Consider the following 17,196-nt stretch of genomic DNA (forward strand, 5'->3'; position numbering starts at 1 on the left):
AAGTCTATCCACCGGTAGTTCCCCCTTTCCTGCCTCCAACTGCAAGTAATTCATGTTCAGGTCAATGCTAGAGTTTAAAGCAAGTGTCTAATGAATCCCCCTCATTCTTTCAAGGTCTGAATTAATTCCACTCCCCCCCACCCGACCTCTCAGAACATTTGTGTGGGTTTTATTTTATATTGTGTGTGAAATTGTTAAAGGGGGGGAGCTTCTTAAATTGTTCACCTTTTACTATAATTGAACTTGTGAATAAAGGTCTCTGTTCCAGATTAAAACACATGAGCACACAATATGCATCAGAACGGATCTTTTCTGTTAGTCTCGTTACATTAACTAAATCTTACCACACACATTTTGGGGGGGCGGGCAGGGAGTGTTTGTGGGTTAAAAAAATTTTTTTTTAAAAACGTCTTACTATTTACAGCTCCAAAGCACCTCCTGGCAAACTGTCATTATGTTATAATCTTCCTCACGTTCACTACCTTACTTGGGGCCAAGCTAGTCACACCATGGGGCAGCAGTAACCATAGTTTCCACCATTAGCAACCTGCTGGAGAGGCTTTTTACATAAATACTGCATGTGCTTTCACACAAAATAAAAATTAGATGACTTGGACTCTTCATGAAGTTATTAACCATTTCAGAGTCACCGGGCATAGGAGGACAAATGACGATTTTTCTCCTCACTGTAGCCAGATGGACCGTTACTATTCTAGATAGAAAGGCCTACTATTTTCCATGTGAAATCTGACACAGAGAAAAGCCCTTTCATTAAAGGGAAGCTGGGATGTGGGTGGAATAAAATAATTGTTTATAATTTACTACAGGTAGGTCAAGACTGTGCTTATCTTTAGCACAACAGAGGACAGTTAAGGTTGTATTGCCTTCATGGGAGAAACCTGCCTTTCAGAAATGTCCCAGAAGGGACATGCCCCACTGTACCAGGGGCTTCCTGGGGGGGTGGGTACCTGAAGATAACACTAGCGAGGCTTGAATTAAATCTTCCTCCTTGTCTTCCCAGAATGTGCTGACTTAAGAGCGCAAAGTTAAGATTACTCTTTTGGGTTCCCTCCCCTGGAACCCAAAAGAACTACCTGGGAAAAAAGCTACTTCCTCTGATAAGAATCTGCCTCCTGGTCTACTCTTTATACTAAAAGCCACTGTCCAGCCTAAAGTCTAAGCTGCTAAATGTAGTCACTTATTTGCGATTAACTCTTGTGAAACAGAACCTTCTTGTTTGGTTAAATATAGAAATTTTGTTTCTACCAAAGAATCACAAGTTTAACCAAACAGTCACAGTAGTAAGCTGGAAGGGAGCTTGGAAGAGCTTCTGGTTGACCCTCTCCTTTCATAGGAGGGGAACCTGAGGCTCCAGGCGAGTTTCACACAGAAGTTACTGGGGACAGCGGCTCTAAGCCTTGCTCCATCCTTCAGAGCCATGGGCTTCCCTGGTCCTTGCCCTGCTCTGTACTCATGGAACAGGCTCCCTCCTCTGCAGGTGTGCCTACCTGAACCTCTGGGCCTGGTGGTGTAGTGGACCAGGGTAACGCCGGTTGGGGGACTGGTACAACTGGGAAAGCAGGGCCTGGCTGGACTTCTGGCTGGGGTTGTTGGCAAACTTCACAGTAATCGGTTCTGTAGCACCGCTAGGCTTCTGGCCATTCAGCCCTTTGATGGCTTCTTCTGCCTCGATCCTCTTATCGAATCGGATGAATCCCACCCCTCTAGACACTCCTGGGGAAAGAGAAAGAGGCTTTGTAAAGAGTGAACAAACCAAACTGGTAAATATCTCTGGGAAAGATGAGTGGGGTCTCATGAGTATTTTGTGAAGAATTAGCCCACCTCTGGGGCCGGGGCTGATCCTGGCTCCCTGAATATCTCTCACCCCCCAAAATGTACCTGCAAGCATTTCTGTCAACGTGACTCTGGACGGATTCATCCCACATACAGAGAACGGGGACCTCTTGTACTTGTCCCCTCCAGCCCTCCACTACTGCTCTGCTCAGCCCTCATCTCTCTTAAATTACTGTGACTGATCACCTACCATCCAGTTTCTAGTTCTTCAGTGTATCTCCACACCTAGAAAATTACCTCTGACCACATTGCACCCTTGGAAACATCTTCTATACCTCTTTTGTACCTTGTAAATATAACTTGTGCCTCATACCTATTCTTCACTGTCTCAAACAGATTAAGAAACAAGCAAACAAAACTCACAAAATATCTTTCCCTAGCTCTTTGTTATATGCAAAGACTTCTTGGCACAGCATTCAAAGTCCTTGGTAATCTGGCCTCATCCCCACATACGAATCACCCTGACATGCCTGACATTCCTTGAACAGGCTGTGTTCTACCTCAACTCTGCCTTGGGATGTGCTGTCCTCTCTACCCTCCATTTTGCCAGGTAAATTTGAGTCATCCTCTAAACTCCTGTTTAGACATTTCTTCCTCCATGGAACCTTTCCAACAATCACAACCAGGCATGGTGTGCCTTCTCCCGAGCTCTCATAGGGCACTAGATAGTCTCTATGAGGTATCTGGCACATTGGAGCCCTGTAAGGGCAAGGACTGTGTTTTCTTCATTCTTGGTCCTTAATGCACAGTGTCTGCACAGTGTCTAGGGCAGACCCAAGTTCAGTGAGAGCTGAACTTTGCATGAATCAAATGATAAACATGTGTGTGCTAAAATACTCTTAGGGAATGAGTTGTAAATTGGGGGTAGGCAAACACACCTTGTCATTACAAATGCAACCCCAGGTACCTTACATTTTTTACTGAGATGTAGTGTTTGGCTGTCTTTATTATGGACAGAGAACTCCAGTACCAGAGCCTCGGTTTGTATCCCTGCCCTGTGACTAGCTAGCTGGTGGGAAGTCAGATATCTCACTTTGGATCCATTTCCTGATGTGTGGAATAAGATCATTTGAAGTTCCTTCTAACTCTATAATGCTATGAACTGGAGCTAGAGCTATATATCTAGGTTTTCACATAGAAAAATGATGTTACTGGTTGAAGGCTGAACGAGACTTTGAATGTCATATAGTCCCACTCTCAAGCTGATCCCCAAATCCTCTGTTGCAACCCTGACAAGTAGTTTGTCTGCTGCTGGAGCAATTCCCATGGTGGAGAACTCTGACTTCTCAAGATGGCCCATTTTAAACTGGGGCAGTTGACTGATAAGAAATCTTTCTCTCAAGTCAGAAATCTACCTATTTGTGGCCCATATCCACCACCTTCAGCAACCACTAGCCTACTCCTGTGGGTAACAGGGCCCTGATACTCGAGGAAAGAAATTACAGAGAAACACTTAACCTGTGACTTGATCAACCAGGATTCGTGAGGTGATGATACGACCATATTGCGAGAAAAGCTGCTCCAGCTCCTTCTGGGTCATGGTTTTGGGAAGGCCGCTAACATAGAGGTTAGCATCCCTGATTGAGGCCGAGCTTGGACGGGCATATGAGACCTAGGAGAAGGTAAGAGGAGCTAAATGTATTACAGGTACTCATGCTCCGAGTAGAGACTGAGGCAACCATAAGATGACAGCCCCTTGTCTGTCCTTATGACTCATGGTGTCAGTTTAAGTCACTCAATAGTTCATAGTTTGAACTACTCTTGTAATAGTATAAGAACTAGGAGAACAGCAATAGAGGGACAAAAGGAGAGTTGATGATAACTTAAAACAAACATAGAGATAAGGGTCTCCAAGTGCAGAACAAAATAGCTACTGTGTGGCAGCTGTTAAATGCAGAACTACCCACGCATGAAGTTCTGAAGATTTACCTCCTGAATGTGGGTGTATAGATGATTTACTGTATCCAACACATAATAATCTTTGAATAAATCAAAAAAAACCCCTATGCTATGAAATTCTGTTCTGCACATTTCTCTCCTTGCCACCCTTCCTACCCTCATTCCATTCTTGAAAACATAAAAGTGATCAGGTTCTCTGCAAGATTTTTTATGTCCCTCCTTTGTATTGCTCCAATCTGTTCCTATAAGGTCTGTTCTCACTGAACGACAAAGTGCTGATGAAATGGGGCTGAATGAACATCTGCTTGAAAACTGGATATGTGACCTTATCGTCACATCTACAAGGACCAGTTGACTCTAACTTTGAGACAGTACAGGTAAAACCACAAGAAACAAAATGGAGGCCTGGTGGACAGGAGGTAGGGGTTGGGCAGTTGGGAGAGAGAAGAGCGCCTCACCGATGGTTATAATAAGTTCGACTTTGTAAATTTGTCCTCTCAGATCTCTCAATGCTTTTTTTCTCCCCAAAAAGCTAACACAGAAGTGTAAACAGATCTGAAATTCCATCTGCAAGAAGCCAAATCTTTAGCAGTATACATAAGCAAAGCAAACCCCAGCAGTCATTAATTTTAGACTTTCATTTACTTATTTATTTATTTTTTTAAAGAAAATAACATCAGACGTTTGAAATATAATTTACAGCTAGTCTAACAAAAGCACTTTCCTGCAAAAGCTATTTCTGGGGCAGTTAGGGCTCAGAATAGATGATGAAAACAGTCATTTCAGAGCACATCTGACAACGTTGGACAGAAAGGACCTATATGCCTTAGTATTTTTCTGTAGGGAGTTTTATTTAATCTATATAACCAATTTACAAGATTTGGTAAGGCTGGGAAAGGGGCAGCAGGGAGAGAGAAAAAAGAGAGGAAGTGGGGTGGGGAATGCATGTGCGTGTATGCAAAAGGAATTACATGTTAAACTGCACCTTTGGCATTAACAACTAAACATTCAATAGCAAAGTGGGCCTTGCTTCTGGGACCTTCAGAGGAGAGAATGGGTGTAGCAAAGTGGTTGAAGGATGAATAGACCCCTCACTCATGGCCCACTCTTCCTTTGTATGACAGAACGCCAGGTCCCTTTATGAGTCTCACACCTAAAAATAGATGTTGACTCGACAGAAAATGATGTGAATGACTAATCTGCCTCCCTGGCCTCCCTCCTGCTGATGGAGTGAGGCAGCTGCCTACCATGTCTACATCTTCTGGAGACCCACGGGCATCCTGGGAGGCCTCTGTAGACTCCACTTCTTCTCAGCACACAGCTAAGAGGCAGAGGGGGCTCTGTGTGTGCTTTTGGGGCGTGGATCTGAGGGGCCAAGAACCCCACTGACTGCCTGGGCAGGGCTTTACTCCATAGAAGATTCTCCTTCTCTTGTGCTCTAAAGGACAAAGTCTTTCAGGTTATAATCTAGCAGAACTATTTTTCAGGCAAGGGAAGGAGTGGTAGAGAGAAGGAAATACCACAGTGACAGTTCCATAATAATGAGGGTCACTTATTTTACTCTGCCAATTATTGACAAATTACATGAACGACATTTGTGTTTCCCCAAAACATGTCTTCCCACCTGTATGCCTTTGCTCATGGGAAGATTTTTTCCACCTACTTATTCAGGTCCAAATCTTACTCCTATGGCTCAAATGCCACCATCTCTTGATAGCCTTCTCTGACATTGCCTCCTCCTAAAAATCTCCTTAGCATTAAGCTCAATGAAGCAATGAACCATGGTACTTAACCCATTCTGACCTTAACTCACCACCTCTCTATCTGCCTCCTTAAGGTCAGGGTTGTATGCGTGTGTATGTGTGTGTGTGTGACTCATCTCTGTGGCTCTAGCTCTCAGCACAGAGCCTGATACCTGGCTCTGAAAAAAAAAAGAATGAACACCCACAGCTCATGATGAATGATGCTGGCATTAATGGCTCTTTGGAGTTAACTATAGCTTGGTTCTTCCACTAATGTGGATCACTGAGAACCAAGTACCCAGAGTCATACTTGTGTCTCTCTGCTAAGCTAAGAGTTGAGGAACAGGATGCCTCCTCCCTCCAGTGTCTGGGGTTGGAAGGACTGCAAGAAGATTGTTCTAGAATTAGAAATCTCTCCTCTCAGTAGACATTTCCTGAGAATCTGCTAGGAATCGGGCATAGTGCTGTATGCTGTGGACACAGCAAGAGCCAGACATGGTCTTTTGCTCTAAAGAACCTCAAAGATCAACAGAGACCTCATAGGAGCTCAATAAATATAGGTTGAGGTGGAAGAATGGATGGGTAGGTATATAGATCAATTATCACAAAGCTACAAGATGTGTGCTTTGCCAGGGATATGTATGGGTGTGACTCCAACACAGAGCAGAGATGCATCAAGGGTTAATAGGACCAGGAAGAAGACAGAGCTGAAATGAGACTGGTGGTGAGACAGGTGGTGGTGTCATCAGGGAATAGTGCATGGTTAATTATCTTACCATGTTGTAAGGACAAATGAGGTGACAAAGGTCAAAGGGTTTGAGGAAGTGCCTGGCATTGGGAATTTATTACTATCCAATAAATGCATAATACATAGTAATGACTTCAATTTCCATTAGTTCTGGGCAGCCAGAGCTGGGGTACGGAGATGAGCAGATTGAGGGCAGTGCCTGCTAGTGAAAAGGAGCTGGCATTGGAAAGTCAATGACACAACCAAAACCATTTCCCCAAAACATAATTCTGACAGAAGCAGAATCTCAGCCAAGAGAGATACTGTGACAGATTCCCAGAGACAGACTCTAGCCACAGGGCTGTAAAACTCCCAACGACAAATAGTATCTCAGTCATTCTATCCCAAGACTGATTCCTGCATAGTTTTTCTCCTCTATTTGAATTCTTAAGCCATTTCTCTTTTAGTCCCCATGTATAAGAAGCCTGTAAGGGTAGGAGTGGGCAAGAAATGACAAAAGAGAACTTTTTCCACATTCAATATAAACATGCTCATCCCTGTATCTAAAATTTTCAAGTTTCCATATACATTTATTAATTCCAATTGAAGGACTGTAGGTGTCATGCCCTTTGTTAGACTGAAAAGTTTCCAAAAAATTGCCAACTTTCAGCCCCTGCAAAGGGTCTGGCATTGCTGGCATTTTAACACTCCCTGAGTCAGTAGCCTAGAGCCCACGGCTCCCAGTGCTACGACCAGTGCCTGGAGAATTATCTTGCTTTGGACCATCAGGCTCCAGCTCATTTCATTCACCCAGAATCTCTGATGACAAGATTGGCATTTCTAGGCCAGCACAGATCTTGGTGTGGATTTCAGAATCAGTTGAGAGTTAAGAAACCACTCTTCTCTCTGAGCAAAGGTGGCCCAAAGGCAGGTGACTGTGAATGGCTGGCTTTACAGATGATCTTGACAAAATTTTCAGTTCTCCCCATCCCTGTCAGCTCTCAGTCTCCCCACTCCCTATAAGAATGACATTATAGCAACAAGCTTATAAACCTTAACTGTGAGTGGGCTCCAGTACACACTAGCTATGAAACCTTGGGCAAGTAATTTGATCTCAATAAGTCTCAATTCCTTTTCTGGTAAAAAGGGGAAGGCAATTCTCCTTTGATTGGCTATCATAAAGAATTTAGAAAATGTTTTGATGTATCTTGCACACATCTATAACTTAGTAGACTCCTAGTAAATATTATCATGTGATGAGTCATATAGGCATTTGTGGGCCAGTCTGGGAATCTAGCTTCCTTTGGGATATACCCTCCAATTTTACCAAACAAACATACAAACTTCTGGAATGCTGCCAGCAGACATCTGTAGAGACATTGTCCTTTGCCACTCTGGTGGGGTCTGGACCATCTTTCAACACTTCACTGTCACGAGAGTCCTCTAACATATTCTCACAGATCCCATTGTCTCACATTCACAAAGTACATGGTGTTTTCCAAAGTGACGTCCCAAGGGATTCTTACAAGATGGGTAAGGTAGCCAATGTCATTCTTCGCAGACGGGGGAACAAGACCAGGGCTGGGGGCTGCCTCTCCCCACACAACACCCACATGTGCCTTTACCTGGTCGTAGCATGTGGGGGTCACAGCATGGCCTAGGGAACGATGTTTCCTGAATCATCTAGCAATACCTCCTGCCCCTTCTCTGACCACCATGACAGTGAGAAAGGAGAGGGCAAGGAAAACAAGGTTAAGTCATGATCTTAGAGCTACGTAGATAAAATGAGAGGAAAAGGCATCCTTCTTAGTTCTGGAAAGGTGCTCCCTTAGGAAACCTAGTCTCATCTCAGGGGTCAGATGACAGCTCATTCCTTTGTCCCTTTCCTGAACACTTGCTGTGTGCCAGGGCAGGATGAGTGCTGGGAGTGTCTCTGTTTCAAGGATCCCACATTCTAGTGAGGGAAGCAAGCAAGGAAATGAAGTGTGAAATACAGAAGGCTATTGCTTGGGGAGTGAAGGTGTGTGGAACACTCATTTCTCACTTCTGGTGTTTTCCTCCATATGGAGGGAGACCCTGGAGTAAGGCCTTTTTCTAGTTCTTTTCTTGGGGAGATGGAGTAACCACACTAAATGGAGGCTTCAATGAAAGAAATGGGCAGGTGAGGCTCAGATGTTGCCTGTTCCTCCCTTTTGGGAGCCAAATACCAGCCAGAAGCACAAACTCTGTCCCAGGTTCTAAGGTCTATGAGAACAGGCCTTGCTCTAATTTAGAAAGGCCTGTGGGGTCCAGAGCACTTGTGAGAGGATGTGTCAGTCTGTCAAAGTGTGGAGTTTAGTGTAGGAAGCTCATTGAGTCCATATAATTAATCTAAGCCTTAATTAGTAATAAAGATGACTATAGGATTCCACAAATTTTTTTCTTTTGTCTTACCTCTTGATTGGTTTATAACTTAAGATATGGACAATAGTGATGTCATTTGTTGGGCCCCTTTGGATTACAATAATGACATGACCTTTGGACATCTTTATGAGCTAGGTTTTACATTCACAAAACCACCAAGGTCTATAACCACATTTCATAGTAACTGGAGCCAAAGGTGACAAACATAACATTGATGATCCCAGTAGTACTATCTCTAAAATCTACTTCACAAAACTTAGTGCTAGAAGTAGCCTCAAAAGTTTAGGGCAGGATCAAGATAGCCAGCTGTCTAACTTCTACATTTCCAAGGATAGGAAACTCATTACCACATAAGGCATCCTACACTATTACTAGTCATCACTGATTGCTGGAACATTCTTTCTTCTACATCTCAGGAACATCTTTCCTGTTATTTTCACCCTTTGTATTGTGGGTCTCTTTGACAGGTGCTAGAGTATCAGATAACTGTATTTTGAAACAGACCACCTCAAAGTAGTTCTTGTTTATGCTACTTTAACTTAAATTGAGATCTCCTTCTAGAACAGAATAGGATATGGAGGTTAAGAGGGAGGGTTTTGGGGTTGGAGAGATGTGGGTGTGAATCCTGTCCATTTTCTAGGTGTGTGACCTTGGGGTAGGTCACTTAAACTTCTGAGCTCCATCACTTGAATAACAGAGTTTAGAAACTCTCTAAAAGAGCTGATTGTATGTAGGATTCCTAGACACAATGTCTGGTGCAAGTGCTCAATGAACAGTGGTTTTGACATGGTTGCTATGCAATCAGGCCTTATGCTAGACATGGGGTGCAGAGATGAATACAACAATCCCTGACATGTAGGACTATTAGTCTAGCAGAGGAGATACATACAAACCCATTATTTCAGGATATTAGGCTGCATATTTCTCCCAGTCTGTTGTGACACCCTACTCTCTAAGTGAATACAAACTCCCCAGAGCAGGCTGGTTCCTGGGGAACACTCATTCTAAAGAGACCAGGAGAGTGGGAGCAGAAATCAGACTCTGGCTTCTAGGAGCAAGCCCTCCCAGGGACCTATAATCCCACCTCTGGGAGAAGAGAGAGCAGAAAGCCAGCTGGCTCCTGGAAACAAAGCTTTGATTGCGAGGATTGGTTTACCTCTATGCCTGTGGCTGCAGCCCTACCCATAGGCAGGACAGGTGTCTGCTTTTGAGGCCTCACTCTTTATACTCCTCCTCACCTGCCACCCGATACCTGCTATTCTAAAGGAAAATTGGGCAAAACCTGAAGGTAATATTTCTAATACATTTGAATTGTGCCACTTTTCCTTGTTCAGAACTTTCCAATGGTTCTTTAACACCATGAAGTAGAAGTCCAAACCTGGGCATTCAAAGTCCTCTGGTACCTGGTCCAACCTCTTACCTCCTGATAACCTCTTTGAGTACCCTATGCTTCAGTTCAAACAAAAATAATCAAACTTTTCTGAGCAAGTGCTGAAGTTTTCTACTTCCACCTCTTTGTTCTTGCTGTTTATCATGATGGCAAAATGAATTTCTGACCATCCTCCCAGACCTAGTTGTCTCCTCCATTAGGCCCAGGTACAAATAACTGCTCTTTTCTTGGACTCTCCTAGAGAGGCATGTCTCAATGGCAGCAGGTCTCACACTTTGCCTCCCACGATAGTCATCTGTCCTAATACTTCACCTGCCCTATTGGGCTGCATATCCTTACCATCTCCACACACCTACTCTGGCATCTAGTCTTAAAGCCTTACTAGAGCAGCAGCTTATAAATGTTCTTTGAATTGAAATGAAATGTATAATACACATTATGCAGTGGATTTTAGTTTCTTTCCTAGCAGCTGACTCTGATGTAGAAAATAAACTAGAAAGAACCATGGAGTTAAAGACTATCCAAGAGTATCACAAGAGAATCTGATACATAGAAGGCCTGGTGGGCATTTTTTTTTTAAGAAAAAAATGTGGTGATAGACTTATATGCCTTGTACTTTGTTTTTGTCACAAAATCCACCAAATTATCAAAAGAGCTTGATAGTGTGAGGCTCTTGTCACACTAGTGGCCCCCGAATAGAAGAGAGGTGCTAAAGATTTCATGTCCTGATCTTAGACACAGAGCCCCATTCAGAATTCACTAAACACTCATGGCTCCTGCTTTTAGAAAGACTGGTAAGACTATTGTGACCACCTTACAGCACCATAATACTTCCAGCATGCCGAGTTTTTGTACATGTTGTCTTAGTAAGACTCAAATTCATTCTTTACTCTCCTGTGCATCTCTGAAACATGTGGATGGAAAGTCTTCCCCTCTCTTCATGTAGTTTTCCCCTTAGGGGTTCATCTTCATCCTGGGAGAATTTCTTGAGCACTTACTACAAGCCATGATTACCTACAGATGAGGTATCATTTGTTTCATTTTTCAGATGACAAACTCAGGCTCAGTGAGATCAACTACTTGCTCAAGGTCACACGGCTGAACTGAGAGACAAACCGAGATATGACTCAAAGTTCTGGGATCTTTCCACTGTGCCACAGTAACCTGGGGCAGTGAAACAAAAACTATATTCTTGGCACAAATTCTTACTTTTTTTGGAAAGGTACCCAGTTGGAATGATCATGCTGTAATGCTTTATTATACTTTTAGAGCAGGAAAGAACCATATTGCAGATGAAGAAATGCATCTAGAGAAGTAAAGTTGCCCAAGGTCATTCATAGTAGTTTTTGACAGAGCTGGGCCTTGACTCTCCACTTTAACTTAGAGCTCTTTTTTGGGGTTGGTGGTGGAACTGGGGTTTGAACTCAGGACTTCATGTGCAAAGCAGACACTCTACTATTTGAACCCTATCTCCAGTCCCTTAGAGCTCTTTTGAATGGACAAAAGGAGGGAAGGTGAGAGGGGAGTGGTACTCAATGATAGACCAGACATCCTGCCCCGAGGCTGCAGGAGAACTGATTCTTTAATACCCAGGGCCACTGATGTTCTAAGCCAGCACCGTCCCACAGAACTTTCTGAGATCAGGAAAATGTTCTATATCTGTACTGATAAATAGCTACATGTGACTACTGACTAAACGTGCTTAGTGTAACCATGGAATTGAATTTTTATTAAATTTTAATTAATTCAAATTCAAATATAAGTAACCACATGGGGCTAGTGGCTATCACACCCAACAGAGCAGCTCTAGATCCAGAAACACCACAAAGTTAGAGCATCTCAGAGCTAGAAAGGATATTTAGGATCATTTAGTTAGAATTCATTCTGGGACAGGAATTCCTTCTACATCATCCCTAGTGATTCTTTCTGAATGGCTCTGGTGAGGAGGGAATCACTGTCATCCAAGGAAAACATTTTACTTTGATGGTTCCATAGGTTTTCTTCCCAGATTCCTGAGATATAGGACTGAACTAATGCCTAGTGTCACTGCAGAATTTTCTTTTCAAGAGAATGGAAAAACAACCACTGTAGAGTATATGGATGCTGAATCCACTTTGCCATCCTTGTCACTTGCCTTTTTTTTTTAAACATGGAGCTGAGAATGGGACTCAAGACACAAGGCTGACCAGAGTGGAAAAGAAAGGATCTATTTCTTGTGGTCTGGAGTCATAATCTTAAGATAGCTAAGGGGGTGTTGATTTTTTTTTTAAAGGAGCTCATATCATACTGTTGGCTTCTTTTATGCTTGCAGATGGCTAAAGCCCCCAGGCCCCATTCCGTGCATGTATGAAAATCCAAGTGTCCTCCTAGCCTGTACCTGTCCAGTTTTCTTTTGTAATACAGATATAGGATACTGAGATGACCTTTAAGTACTGGTATCCTGTCAACTTCACTGGGCTGAGGGAGCAGGAAAACTGTATTTCTATCTCTCCAAGGCTTGACCCGTATATATTTGAGATTATTCACCCAAAGTTAACAGGGCACTGGGAAACAGAGTAGCCAAACACAGTTCTCACAAAACAGAAAGAGAGAGCACTTGGTATAATTGCAGTAAATGGATCTCCAGTTTCTGGGAATTCAGCGATCCAGTTGCCCCTGCTGACCTTGGCAGGAAGAGCTGCTGCACTGGCTGTGTGTGTGTGTGTGTGTATGTAAAGGGGGGGAGAATACCTTTTTATTATTAATAAGGTGGAGGGAGGCAGGTCATTATTTCTGGGTGGGGTGATATCCGTCAGCAAAAAATGATCTGTTAACTCTCCGGGAAGCATTAAGAGCTGTGATAGGAGAAATAATTGCTTATACCAAGTGCAAAGAAAAGATACTTCAGCGGAATGGATGCCTTTAGCAAGGCAGGTGGACAGCGGGAGAAGAAGGGGGAGGGAGGAAGCCTGGCTGTCCATGACCCCTGGCAAAAGAAAGAACTGGGAGGGGCAAACTGGAACTTGCAAAGCTCAAATGTGGAGAGATCTCCCTGAGGCATTGTTAGTGCTAGAAGAATAATAAAGTGAAAATAGAGAAATGAATAAGCAGCACTATAACAAGAAAGGTGGAATAAACTGTGAAGGAGGGTTTTCCTTCTGAAAAGCCTTCACTCACACACCTTCCCCTTCTCTAGTCCTGCTTCCTGGAGGATTGGGCTGTGCCTAATGATAAAGTGTCTTTCTCATGCTCCCACCCCATTACCTGACCAAGTGGTAGGCACTCTGGGAACAGGGGAGAGGGTTACTCAGAGTGGCAGAGACCTAGTCTGGAAATCACTCACACCCCTAGTTTGCACAAGGGCTGTGCTTTGGATGTGTTTTACATCATCATATTTCTATCATTTGAGTAATAGCTTAATGCAATTATTAGAAAAAGAAAAGTCAAAAAAATTTGTATAATTTTTATACTGGCTGATAATACCTTACAATAAGTATTTGGTTTATTCCAAACCATTTAGAAATAAGCATGTCTTGCCTTACTTTTAAAATGAGCAAAACAGCTCTTAAGAGAGTTGATGGAAACCAATGTCAGAGGCTGACAAAGCTTGCAATAGTAGCCTGCAATCTGCTAGATTCATTGTCAAACACTCTACATGGCAAGCCATCGACAGATGAACCTTCTTGGAAACTTACCTCAACCAGACTGCTCCCCCACTCATATCTTGCACAGCTCCCTATCTCCCTGGCAACATCAGTGGGAACCTCTGCAGCCCCTTGGCTACCCCCATTAAATTCTTTGCATGTCTGTGTTCCCCCTGAGGAGGAGCTTCCAGAGGTAGAGCAAGTGAGACCACTTCCCCAATCCTGCTGTTCACACTTAGGTTGAAACCCAAACCAGGTGTTCTATCACTCTGAAAGGCTTAGTGGGAGTGATATCAAGCCTTCACATTCCACTTGGACCATTTTTTTCTGAAAGTTCTCAGTGTAGGTTGAGCATCAATCCAACCAAACCTTTGATAAACATACTCCTCTTTTGAAAGCCTCACCAAACCTAATTTCTTTTCTTTTTTTTCATTCTTCTTCTTCTTTTTAAGCCCAAGGTTGGGTCTTGCTATGTTGCCTAGGCTGACCTCAAACTCACAATCCTCCTGCCTCAGCCTCCCAAGCGGATACCTGGGATTATAGTAATGCAACACAAAACCCTGTACTAGGTTTTTTTTTTTTTGTCCTTAATTAATATGGCAACAAGCTGAACCAAAGGTAACTGGATTCAACAGACTGCTTCTTAGTAAGAGGCTAAAATTACAGTGTAAATTCAGAAGCTGCTCTTTTAGAGCCCAGGAGAGGGTCAGAGCTGGAATAGGCATTGGGTGTGAGGTCAAGGAGAATCACAGAAACATTTTCCAGAATCCATAACCTTTTTCCCCAATGCTTCTAAGAGTGTAAAGTGATCCTTTTTGGAAACAACAACAACAACAAAACCGAAAAAGGTAACAAACAGCTCCCCAAAGCCCTTAATGGGGCAAATCATCTCCACTGGGCTTAGGGTTGAAACATTAAGAAATGACCCACTTTCCTAAATGGGGCTCTAGTCTTCTGTGTCAGGCCCATGGTCCATACCCTATGGCACTCTGACACATGGATGGGAGAATTTCCAGGGCACTGCCATCTCTGGTTCACCTAAATCCTAGGAATTAGCACAGAGCCTAGAAGTAAAGGCCCAAGAAGAATTTATTTGAAGTCAGATGTGTTGCCAAGTTAATGGCAGAAGCCCTGAACCATAAGTTTGTTCACTGATAAATCTAGAGGAACCAGGTAATTAATTTGTTTGCCTTTTATATCTCCTACCCATGCCAGGGAGTGTAACCTCTGTGTGTGTGAGATTCCCTCCAACTACATACCCCTCACAGAATGCATGTGTCACTGAACAAACAGGTAGTATGACATTCCAACACTTAAGATCTACTGCCAGGGAGTTATTTTTAAAACTTATTTTAAACTCCAAATATTACTTACCAACCATGTGATCCTGGGTATATGCCTCTTAATTTCTTTGGGCCTCAGTTTTCTCATTAATATAAAGGAGCTAAGAGCACCTTCTTATAGGGCTATTTAGGAATCAAAGCTGATGTGTGTAAAGCACTAAGTCCCAGGAATAGTTCAAAGATTAAACAATAACAAGCACGTAGAAGGATTACAGTAGTATTGGACACAGTGTATATATACTCAATGTAATATTACTAATTATTATTATTGTTTCCTGTCAAGCTTATGCTTACATATTAAGCAGCTCTTTTCTGGTAGAATCATTTACAGGCCCTTTGTATCCTAATTCCACCTCAGCTCCTAGCCAGCTGTTGACTCTGGACAAGTCACATCACCTGTCTAAGCCTGATCTCCAAGATTAGGGATAGGAATCTTCTTCCACTAAAGAGGTTATAATGCAAAGAACAACTCCTCTGGAGTCACATTTACAAGTACTCACTGGGGGTGTGGAGATGCATCATGCCCTTTCTTTGTTTTGTTTGGTCTTGCCCTCCACATGCCCTCAGTATTCATATACTGTCACCTTATATCCTCCTTAATAAAGATAAATGGATTTTTTTGTTGACAGGAAACCATCTTTCATGGAGAACTCCTGCTAGTCACAGGGTAATGAGCCATTCACTGCCAATTGGCAAATCAATGTTTGCATATTCAAATTTGAGTTCAAGATTTGCAAACTGACTGCACAAAGCTCTACTATTAAGTTTTGTTTGGTCTTCCTTTATAATGTTTTAAATTTTTTGAGTTAGTTTCCAGCATTGAAAAATTGGGAGACTTATTAAAAAAAATTCTAGATTGCAGTTTCTATTGAACAAATGGAAGGTATGGTGACAATCTTAATTTAAACAATCCTCCTCCTCCTTCTCCCATTCCACTTCTTTTTTGTCAGTAGCAGCAGCCACAGTAGAAGAGCTGCCTTCTTTACCCCAGTCACCACCACATTCACAGGGCTTTCCAGAACCATCCCGAACCTAACTATTAATCATTAGCCTTCACAGTTTAGGAATTAACTCTTGATTTGCCTGCATCTGTTTTGTGCATCACACTTAAAGTAGTGTGTTTTGTAGGAAGCACTCCTGAAATGTTTCAGGAATGTGCAAAGGAGGGTCAAACTTGATCAAAGTTTGCAAATATGTACTAGATGGTTCCAAAGACATCTCTGTAATGCATGCGTTCAAAAAAGATTTTTTTTTTACAGATTGGCAAGTTATCTATTCCTTCATGGGAGTAAGAGCAAAGAGATAAATCTCATGTCACTTATCAAAGCAAACTGAAGCAGAAGAAGTAAACACTGGCCTGAAAGGCAAAAAAGCAATTTTAAGAAATTAATAAATGATGAGACTATTAACAGCACAAGAAAAGGGTTTGCTTTTTCTTCCTTTTAATATGATTTTTACCTTAAACACTGTGTCCCTTTAGGAAAGGAAAGAAAAGTTAATAAAGGAACCTATCACTCAAACTTAATTTTTAGTATGGCAAATAAACTGCTTTAATGAAAGGGCTAAAATCCCCACGTTTGCACATTAAATTTTCATTCGTAGTAGAGAATAGAAATTATTGATTCAGCCACGGCATCATGCATTTTGAATCCTACAGTGCCTCAGAAGCCCACATTTCCGCTGGGTACAAATGTGTTGGCAGCATTTTGATGCAGGGGGAGCCCAGGGTGGGTGGAAGGGTGCAGAAAGGGATATAGATAAGGGAAGGAGGCATGCTGGCTCTTCACAGAACAGAAATAATCAATGTTCCTTGTCTCTAAGAGCCACTTAGATAAAGCATCTGATGGTATGATGGCCAGGAGTTGCATTCTGAGACCAGAAAAACTAGGTCCTGTCAGTCTTGTGGGAAACCCTGGGGGCCTTATGGAATACTCAAAAAAAAAAAAAAAAGGCAGAATTGATGGCTAATGTTTTCATCTCAAACCCTTGGAGAAGAGTTTGGGTTTCAAGAAAACTGTAGCAGAAATAAAAGTATCTCAGTTCAAGGTCAGTGTGTTCGTCAAGGGAAGAATAAACGTCTGACATTCTAATGCTGAACTGGTTAGCAAAGAAAAATCAATCGAACACACTATCTCAACCTGGTATGTCCTTATCAAACAGTCAGGTGACAGGAGAAACCTTTCTTTACTTAAAGCATGAAAATAGGTATGTTTTT

The 17,196-nt window shown here is 42.5% G+C and overlaps 1 protein-coding gene across 5 annotated transcripts in view; it reads right to left on the bottom strand.

Annotated features, from left to right (window-relative positions):
* Nucleotides 1-17,196, bottom strand: part of Elavl4 (ELAV like RNA binding protein 4) — a 138,405-nt gene that overhangs the window by 6,058 nt on the left and 115,151 nt on the right. For all 5 annotated transcript variants that reach the window (XM_074080178.1, XM_074080177.1, XM_074080179.1 and 2 more), the window contains exons 4-5: nucleotides 3,313-3,466; nucleotides 1,509-1,734 (exon numbers count right to left, since the gene is read on the bottom strand). In XM_074080178.1, the coding sequence (XP_073936279.1) occupies nucleotides 1,509-1,734; nucleotides 3,313-3,466 (380 nt within the window). The remainder of the gene's footprint in view (nucleotides 1-1,508; nucleotides 1,735-3,312; nucleotides 3,467-17,196) is intronic.

The sequence above is a fragment of the Castor canadensis genome, chromosome 7, assembly GCF_047511655.1.
Source record: "Castor canadensis chromosome 7, mCasCan1.hap1v2, whole genome shotgun sequence".
NCBI lineage: Eukaryota > Metazoa > Chordata > Mammalia > Rodentia > Castoridae > Castor > Castor canadensis.